This window comes from Pinus tabuliformis, chromosome 8, assembly GCF_031772625.1.
Source record: "Pinus tabuliformis cultivar Carrire ecotype Pingquan chromosome 8, CPIR1, whole genome shotgun sequence".
Taxonomy (NCBI): domain Eukaryota; kingdom Viridiplantae; phylum Streptophyta; class Pinopsida; order Pinales; family Pinaceae; genus Pinus; species Pinus tabuliformis.
This window is the reverse complement of record NC_142294.1, coordinates 1565006073-1565016649: the sequence shown is the minus strand read 5'-3', so window position 1 is coordinate 1565016649 and position 10577 is coordinate 1565006073. Positions and strand designations below refer to the sequence as shown.

Genomic DNA, 10577 nt, shown 5'->3' with positions numbered 1-10577 from the left:
AAAACATATATAAAGGCAAAATGTAAATTAGAATAATATAATAAGATTAGATTTGGTGCAGGGATTAAAAATTACTAAAATGTAAATTAGAATAATATAATATAATTAGATTTGGTGCAGGGATTAAAAATTACTTTTAGTTAGTTAAGAGTTTATTTTCCAAAGGTAAGAAAAAGATTAACAGTTTAAGACCTAGAAATATATAACAAAAGTGAAAAATTACCCCTTAAAGTCTATTTGTTAATGATGGATAATTATAAATGGTGATGCTCAGTGATAACGGTCTCCGCTATTGTTTTAACAACTGAGTTATTATAAATTCTCCACTCTCTAAAAATTAATAATAATATAATTTATCTTCTTAGACTATTTTTTTTAATTACAATTTGTGTTTACTAATTCAACTATGTTTTCAATTTTTTAGTTTGATCCACTAGAATTTAAATCTTGGATTTTGGATTTCATACTTTATAACAAAACTATCCCCTTAATAATAAATCATGTAAATTTATATCAATTTTGAATATATTAAACTCTATATAGAGACTCGTATTAAATGTAGTCCAAAACTATATATATATACACTTGTAGTAAATGTAGTCCAAATAAATAAATATAATTTAAAATATTTAATAAATTAATATAAAAAATTTTATAGTAATTTATTAATATTAATTCATTATATTAATTTAATAATATAAATTTTTTATATTACCTAAGGTTTTTTATACACACTTAAGCATCAAATGTAGTAAAAAGACATTATTTATTATTTATTAGATTTATGTTACATATTTATCCCATATAAATTATATATAAATATAAACTATCCAATGCATTCAAAATATCTTATAAATATGAACTCTTTTTTCCATCTTTATATTTTAGAAATGAGTTACATTTTTATAAACTGAATCTCAAAAATGTTTTCATAAATTATTATTAAAATAATTTAGAGAGATAAAATCTTTATATTACCTAGGAAAAGAACTTCCCAATGTTGTTCGCTGTGACGCATGTCATTCTAATGATTTCAACGTACGCTCTTACGGCCTTCTGGGGTGCCGTGATACTGGCGGCGGCACTTCGCAGTACCACGCGCCCACACAATGCAAGCCTAGAGTTTTCGAATTTGTATTTAGGTTGGGAATTTTACACAAGGTTTTTGAATTTGTATTTAGGTTTGGAGTTTTACGCAGGGTTTTGTATTTATGTTGGGAGTTTTACGCAAGGTTCTGTGTACCTTTTGTTTGAATTGTTTGCCAGCGATTTGGATTTTCTGAAGCCATGGCGTTTTTGTCAAATGGCCAGAGCAAAGCCTCTCGCTTAAGCCACAGCAACAGCGATTCCGAATCTGGCAAAGCCTCTCGCTCAGGCCACAGCCGCAGCGACTCCGATTCAGAGGAGCAGAGATTGCACGCAAAAGTAAGCCGTTCCGACTCCGAGCACGAGGAGATGAGCACCCGCCCAGCACCGGAGAAGCAGCCCGCAGCTCCGCCTTCCGTCAAGAAGAATCCCAAGTCTTCGGACAGGTCCAGAGTTCGAAACCAGAGGAACCTGTCGGAGCCGAACACTAATACTCCACCTGCTTCGAAGTCCAAGAAGGGCGTAGCGGCAAAAAGAGCCCAAAATGATAACTTTGCCGAAGAGCAGCCCGAGTCGAAAAAGAAGAAATCGGTGTCCGAGGCAAAGAAAGACGCTGCTGAAGATGATGACGTTGACGGAGAGCAAGCCGAGCCGAAAAAGAAATCGACATCCAAGGGAAAAAATGCCGCTGTCGTGAAAGATGATGAGGTCGCTGAAGATAAGAAATCGTTTCACAAGGGAAAAAAATCGGTGTCCGCTGAAAAAGAAGCCCCGGCTTCGAACCCTCATCAAAAGAAACCACGGAAGGAGCAAGAATCCGTGTCCGCTGAAAAAGAAGCCCCGGCTTCGAACCCTCATCAAAAGAAACCGCGGAAGGAGCAAGAATCCGTGTCCGCTGAAAAAGAAGCCCCGGCTTCGAACCCTCATCAAAAGAAACCGCGGAAGGAGCAAGAATCCGCGGAAGCAACAGCAGCAAAGAACCCCGAAAAGAAAGCGCGTGTGTGGACGGAGAAGGATGAGAACGTCATCATGCATTGTTACCTGGTTTGTTCTGGCGAAGGCCTTCAGTATTCCAAGAACCATGCACAGTTCTTTAAAAAGATGAATGATTCATTGGCCCACAAGGCAAGTGAAACCCAGCTGTATGAAAAGGTGAGGAGCATGAAGAAGAGGTATACGAATATTCAGAACAAGATGGCTAAGGGAGGTATTAAAGAAGATGCTTTTGTTTACAAGAGCCCGCATGAGAAAGAAGTGTATAAGCTGTGGAAACAGGCATGGGGCGAGCAGCATGAGGAAGATGAGATGGAGTTAGGTCACAACGAGGCAATTGGGGATGATATGCACCAGCCTGGAGAAGACCAGACTTCTGCTAGAAACCAGATTGCCGCTGGAGAAGACCAGACATCTGCTGGAAATAACATGCAAGACCAGATTATTACTGGAAAAGACAGCCCAGACCCAATTACGGCTGGAAAAGACCACACTCCTGCTGGAGACCGTGGGGCTAGAGCTCAAATGCTAGAGGAAAAGTGGCGAGAGCTTGAAATTCTCGAGACGCAGGCTACTATGATGCGGTACTCATTGTTGCATGAGAAATGCGCCTTGCATCTGGAATCGCTGAAGGCACCCAGAAGCAATTCCAGATCCTCCTAGTATTCGCATCTTTACTTCTTAAATTTTGGCAGTAATAGAATATAATTATAACGATGCATAGCATACAGTTTTTTGGTTATACAGTTGAAAACAGAAAAGGGTAATGTAAGATCCTTGTCTTCACATCGATGACCTCTTAAATTTTGGTCTGACACAGATAGAATCGACAAACCATCATTTTCATTTTGGAGCCAAGTGAAATTTGACTGACTGAATGGTAACTGAACTATGTTCATCAAAACATACTGATTATGAGCTTTTAATTGTCTGAATGATTATGACCATTTGTATTGCAAATCGTAGGTTTCTGAATTTTGGATTTGAAATTTGCATAAAAGAACAGATCTCTATCATGGCATCTTCGTAGGTACAAAAATTTCAAGAAGAATGTCTAAAACCCTTGTGGTTGTTTCTTTTTTCATCTTTTCAAATCATTGGATTTTGCTGACCTTCTTGGTGATGCTGAGTATAACACAGCTGGTTAGTTCCAAGTAATATATTCTGGATTTATATTTATAGTATGAGAGTTTATCTTATTACTTGGCATGGCTGAAATTTGAAGTCTCAAACACAATGACACATTAAGAAATAATCTGTCCTTGTGGGCACTGGGCACTATACATTAAGAAATAATCTGTCCTTGCGGGCACTGGGCACTACACATTAAGAAATAATCTGTCCTTGTAGTTTTATATTTAGAAGACATCCAAACATCCAAATTGAGGTTTTCAGTATTCCTTCACTGGAGTAGAAATGGTCTTATGGTATCATGATGCCATATTTTCATCAGGACTATTTTGCAGTTATATGATATATTATTTTGGCACTGGAGATACAAATTCTATTTTTTAGCATTAGAGGATACAAATTCAAGATGTATGTCAGGGCAATTATCGTTAAATATTTGTTTTTCTTTTCAAGTCTTTGTCTTGTCTTTGTATGTATGATTCCCATTCTTTTTGGTGATGTTGTTCCTATTTACAAGTCGTCTTTGTATGTTGCAGGCTTTTTTTGGGTGATTTTGCGCACACTTTGCATGTTGCAGGCCTTTTTTTTTTTTTTTTTGGTGATTTTGCGCAGAAGACAGTATTTTGGATTTATATTTTAGATGATAGCGTGAGGAGTGGTTGAAATTTATGGATTTATATTTTAGATGATAGTGTGAGGAGTGGTTGAAATTTAAAGGTAGATAGAAAACATAAGGGCACACACTAAGAAAAAGAAATGAAATGAGGATAAACAAATAAGCTATATTGATCTATATATTGATTTACAGAATATTATCTGTGATTGACCTCTCTTATCATTTACATCCCAAAAATATATTGATTTACAGAATATTATCTGTGATTGACCTCTCTTATCATTTACATGCCAAAAATATATTGATTTACAGAATATTTTCTGTGATTGACATCTCTCATCATTTACATGCCAAAAATAAACTGTGATTAGGGTGGTTTTAATTTCCAAAATCCCTTACTTTATTAAGTCAGTGTGATACTAACTATCAATGGTCACTAATATTAACATATATATATATTTATTTGGCGTGCATATCTATTTAACCTTTGTCATTCTTTTCATTCTTTTAATAGACCGTTTCTGAGCTGAACCACTCGTCATTCTTTTAATAGAAGGTTTTATTTTCTAGCTGAACCACTTGAGCTGAACGACTCTCTTACAATATGGATTGATTTTAATGAGCTAGTCAGTCAGTTGTAACTCGCTGTCAACTTCATTTTCAGCAAGTTGATTCCCAGGCTGAGCTGAATGTTGGGTCCCTAGTCTCCTATACAAGTCTATTTTCACTCAGACATCAAGTACCCAGAAACAACAGGTGACGATCACGTAGCTACGGGGTCCCTCGGCGATTCTGTTTCTAAATGGTGCTGGAACCGCCAAGGTGGGCAAGAAACGATCCAGAGCCTCCAGAATAGCGCCCACAATGCTGTTCAACACCGATTCTGCGATTTCAGGGCCATGGTGCAGCGCTTCACGGGTATTCCTGAAACCCCCTTTGGATTTTCATACATGAACCATACTTTCTTTGTACATGTAGGCCAGCAGGAGTTGCAGCGGCAAGCCCTTGCCTTATCAGGCAGTACTCGACCCTAATATGAACTGTGTACCCTACCTTAGTTCCGTCCCCGACGCCTATGGTCCTCAACAATATAATAGTACTACGTTTCTTCCGTTCCAGTGTCTCCATGATAATATAAACATCAGCAGCCCCTTAAATTTGCCTTCCAAGGTTCCTCAAGGGCAATCCTCGAACACAACTCCGCCAAACGATGTGGGACTGATAAATTAGACATCCGTGTTTCCTGCCCCATCTATAATGCTGTCATCGCATAGGAGGTCTGCCTACCTTATTTAATTTATGCCTCCATGCTTTATTTCTGTGTTTTCAACCTTTCTTCTAATCGCTTTCAAGCGATTGAACTGGTTACTTTTCAATGATTGTACATGAATATGGAAACATGAGTAGATTGCGATTTGTTACTTAGTTCCGCAAATGCGCTCGATTAAACTGAACCTAATTCCATTGATTTGGTTTCTGTTTAATGTGATCTCTGTGGAATCGTGCATTGCTGCATCTTCTATGGAGTAAATACAATTCTGAATTGTTCTTCGTTCTCAGAAACTGCGTTCTGGTTTCTCGGTTGTGGTAATCCCTCAAGGATTATTCACTGATGCAGGTGATATGCATTTGTATTAATTTTTTCATATTCACCGATGCAGGTGATATGCATTTGTATTAATTTTTTCATAAGTAATTTGATCATTATATCGGGTATTGGTCTCAATTTGATCATCTCGGGTTTTAGCCGATGCATGACTGTATATGTGATTGTAGGAGTTTATAGCAAAGTCTATAACATCAGAAATATAAATATGATTGTAGAGAAAGTTGTAAGGTGATTTTAAGCCAAAGGCTTTCGTCCTTTCAAAACCAGCAATATTGAATATTTGAGTTTGTTGCTTTCTCTGTCAAGTATAGTGGTATGTTGCCATTTCTGTGTTTGGCTTCGGACAATAAATATACTAATCCTGAAAAGTCTCCTGAAAGGAAACCTTCGTTAACGGAGTGATTTTTCTTGATCTTTGACTGACTATATCATTATCTCGGAGATCCAGTAATCTTGTCTAGGACAGAATTTTTTGGGGGATGACAACGAATTTAAACCACAAATAAGTTTCTCTGCCCAATAATTTTAGTGCTGCAAGTAACGTTACACAAATTCAATATTTGCATGATTCTTGAGCTACTTGCACAAATTCAATATTTGCATGATCCTTGAGCGTATAGGATTCAGTAATCTTATATCGGACAGTTTTTTCGGGGATGACAACGAATTTGAACCATAGAAGTTTCTCTGCCCAATAGATATAGGATTGCAAGTACGGTTACACAAATTCAATACTTGGATGATTCATGAGCGGTGTAGGATTCGAGAGCCCGGCATAAATGATGTTTATATGAGCTCAATGACAATTCAACTAAACAACCTCCTCCACCCATTCCAAGTCCCCTTAACGCCAGACGACTAGAGAGTCTCACAGGATACCCGTTCAAACACCATAACTGAAAGAGAGGTACCCCATACCCCTAAATAGCTTGTTAAGTCCTTTTTTGAAGTTAAACTCGTTACTTTCTGATATATATATTTTATATTTTTCAAGTAGATATATATTATATTAAAGATATTAATTGGGTTTAGTTTGAGTAGTTACAAAAATGATTAGTAGCTTTTCCGTTTGGATTTAATTAAATTCTTATATCTATAATACGGCGAGTTTATAAAATAATGAAAATATTTATATTCATTATGGAATATATATATATATATATATATATATATATATATATTTTGGAGATATATTTAATGTTGAATTTGTAATGGTGGTAAAAAAAGTGCTAATATGGTGAGAAGGAACATTCTCAAATAAAAACGCATGTGCATTGTTGAAAACACGTATGTGCTCCTAATTTTGTCACGTAGGGTAATCCTTAACACTTCAGAATGGGAAGAGATGGCTTACACTTTCCCGTTTCTCTCCAAAGCAAAGTCATGCCTAACCTTTGCCATGATCACCTTTAGTCTCAGTTAAGGAGCTTGTTTCTAAAGCATGTTTCTATAACACATACCATTTCCAATCTTCATAGTTAAGGAGCTTGTTTCTCATGTCACACTTTTTGGCTTCATTGAAGTCTTGAGTTTCCATAACACACCATTTCCAATTTTCTTCATTGTCTTTCTGCAAATTGCTTGATGGGTATTTTGTAACCAAGGCCATGTTTGTGGTTACATAAAAATTCAAACTTCTCCATGACGTTGGGATAAGAAAGCATGGGTATTTTGTAACCAAGGCCATGTTTGTGGCTACATAAAGATTCAAACTTCTTCATGACGTTGGGATAGAGAAAGCATTATAAGAGTATTTCTCCATGACATTGCGATAGAGTCGTCATGGAATAGAGAAAGCATTATAAGAGTATTTCTCCATGACATTGCGATAGAGAGCTTTATAGATACTCTTAGATGTTTCATCATAATAAGGAACAAATACAATAATTTCAATTTAGAAATGGGTTATTTAGGGTTGGGCTTTAAAAATAAAAGCAATATTTGATATTACAAGTCCAAAAATAAATAACAGCTGCCTTGCCTTGAGACTCTGCCCACAATCTGAAACCTAGAATAATAGTCACTTTTTGAACGAAAATAAATTTAGATGTAGAATGGCCTCATGTATAGTTGATATCTAACATGGCAAGAGGTCCTGTGTGTATTTTAGGTTGCACCATATATTATAGGGGTTTATGTTGCCCATATAATATAGGGGTTTGGGGATTGTGGGGTGCAAGATATTTTTGGAAATAATGTTCACTCCGGGGTTTAGGTTACCCATATATTATAGGGGTTTGGGGATTGTTTGGGGGGCGGGGAGATATTTTTGGAACCATGGGGTTTTGGAGAGGGTGGCAATAATGGGAAATAATGGTCATTTAATGGATTTAGTTGATAAAGATAATGAGGTTTTGGAGAGGGTGGCAATAATTGGAAATAATGGTCATTTAATGGATTTAGTTGATAAAGATAATGGGGTTTTGGAGAGGGTGGCAATAATTGGAAATAATGGTCATTTAATGGATTTAGTAACCATGGGGATGATAAAGATAATGGGGTTTTGGAGAGGGGGGAAATAATTGGAAATAATGGTCATTTAATGGATTTAGTTGATAAGATAATGGGGTTTTGGAGAGGGTGGCAATAATTGGAAATAATGGTCATTTAATGGATTTAGTAACCATGGGGTTGATAAACATAATGAGGTTTTGGAGAGGGTTTTGTAGGAGGATGGTGAAATGAGGCTAAAAAGTTTAGATTCATATGCTATTTTGTCCATGACAACTAAGGCATAGCTTTTGTTCACGTTTAGAGCAACAATTTTAGGGTTGTCATTAATTTGATGAATGGCTAGAAACTTATCTTTCAAGAGGTTCAAGAGGCTAGGCTTGGACACATAAAGAAGGCATTGCCTTTGTTCACGTTTAGAGCAACAATTTTAGGGTTGTCATTAATTCGATGAATGGCTAGAAACTCATCCTTCAGGTGGTTCAAGAGGCTAGGCTTAGGCAGTTTAGAATGCTTAAGGATCTTAATGCACCCCTACCTTTTTTGTTAGTGTCATGAAAAAGGAGAAGATGAGAAATTGATTCAAGAGGCTAGGCTTAGGCAGTTTAGAATGCTAAAGGATCTTAATGCACCTCTACCTTTTTAGTCAGCGTCATGGAAAAGGAGAAGATGAGCAATTGATTCAATTAGTGAAAATAATTTCTTTAGTAGGAATACAATGAGAAGTGATGGAAAAATTAAAACCTTTTTCTAGAATGTGGATGGTAGGAGTGTTAGGGAGGTAAATGAGAGACTTATGATGGTGGGAGGAGTTGAATGAGAAACGGTTGGAAATGAGAGACTTAGGATGGTGGGAGGAGTTGAATGAGAAACGGTTGGAGGAGGATTAGGTGATGGTTCCATAGAGGAAAGGAGACAAGATAAATTTAGACTAGAGGGAGAGATAAATGGTAAAGGATTTTTATTATTTAAAAGGTCATTCAATATTATCTCCATTGGAATTCGAAGGTCACAGATTATTATTATCATTGAAATTCAAACGTACTAGATTTTTATCAATATTGGTAAGGTTATGATTCAAGCGGAAGAGTTGGTATTGATGATAGAGATGATCTGGCCAGGAATAAATGATTTAATAGAGTTGGGGAGAGATCCATTACTAGTAGGCTTGATAATTCGTTGAGAGATAAAAGGCAAAACATTAGAATTTGAGAGGATTAGATTGCTCATTATGACTTTCAAGATGATATCCTTCACATATATAAATAGAACAAAACAGGGATAAATGATTTAATAGAGTGGGGGAGAGATCCATTACTAGTAGGCTTGATAATTTGTTGAGAGGTAAAAGGCAAAACATTAGAATTTGAGAGGATTAGATTGCTCATTAGGACTTTCAAGATTATATCCTTCACACATATAAATAGAACAAAACAGCGTAGCAGATGACCTTTCAAAAGAGGGAAGTAGTATTGATATGGGCATGATAAAAATTACAGCTTTTGAAAATGGCTTCTTCTAGCATTCAAGGTTTATTAGAATTTGAAGGATAGAAATGTTTTGACTATCTGAAGATGATTTCGATTTTTGATTTTGTTTGTGTCATTGCTAAGCAGAATTAGAGGGAAGTAGTATTGATATGGGCATGATAAAAATTACAGCTTTTGAAAATGGCTTCTTATAGCATTCAGGGTCTATTAGAATGTGAAGGATAGAAATGTTTTGACTATTTGAAAATGATTTCAATTTTGTTTGTGTCGTTGCTAAGCAGAATTATATCACAGAGATAGAACATATAAAACGATGAAGTTTTATTTTATTATATGTTGTCTTTTTAGATAAAAAAGACACAGAGACAACATAAATTGGGAATATTGTTCAAAGTGTTGGAGCTAGAGGTGAAATCCATGTAAATGAACTTGTAAGTGTTTTTTTTTTAAGAATTAGAATTGTAAGTGTTTTTTTTTCCAAGAATTAGGATTGGGATAATCTTGAGAAGATTGTTGGGCAAGATATGAGATATCAAAGGGAAGAGAGGAACATGGGCATGGAATGGATTGCAAAGTTCACATGAAAGGGTTGGGAAGGGGTTGTGATCTTGGGCGAGGAATGATTAGGCAAAGACATATTATTAATAATGGAAACCTTGGGCTAAAAATTGTTAAATTTTCTGATTTGCTAGGTAGAGGAAGATTAAAAAACACGCTGGGATGCAATAAAGGATCTATTATCAAGTATGGACCGTAAATCAAAGTTGAAAAATTGAGCTGTTTTTAAAATAAAGTTGAAAATATGTAAAAGATAAACGAGAAAGAAGTAACTTGGTATAATGGATTTCAACTCAAAGGACTGCTTGACTAGTTTTGGAAAAGATATGGGCAAGGTCTTTTTTGTGGGGATGGTGATGATGAAGCTTAGTGAAATACAGAATAATGGAAGTGTCATGGCAACTTTTTAGAAATTAGAAATTTGAGATCAACCATTGTGTTGGAAATTTCAATCCTTAATTTGTCTAATATTTTGGTATTCTTAAGAACAACCTCTCCATAAAGATTGAGAATGCTTGAATGCACATTCCATAGTTATTCATATTGTAGATAATCTTGTAAGGCTAAACTATGTAAGTAGGTTGAAACTTCTAATGTTTCAGTGAAATACAGTAGCCCGAAACTTATAATGTTTCGGGCAAAC

General features: G+C 35.9%; 1 protein-coding gene across 1 annotated transcript; it reads left to right on the top strand.

Moving 5' to 3' along the window:
• Positions 1 to 1167: 1167 nt before the first annotated feature.
• Positions 1168 to 2865, top strand: LOC149241982 (uncharacterized). The gene has a single exon (XM_089374098.1). The coding sequence runs from the start codon at positions 1288 to 1290 to the stop codon at positions 2740 to 2742; it is 1455 nt and encodes a 484-aa protein (XP_089230224.1). The 5' UTR covers positions 1168 to 1287; the 3' UTR covers positions 2743 to 2865.
• Positions 2866 to 10577: the final 7712 nt, after the last annotated feature.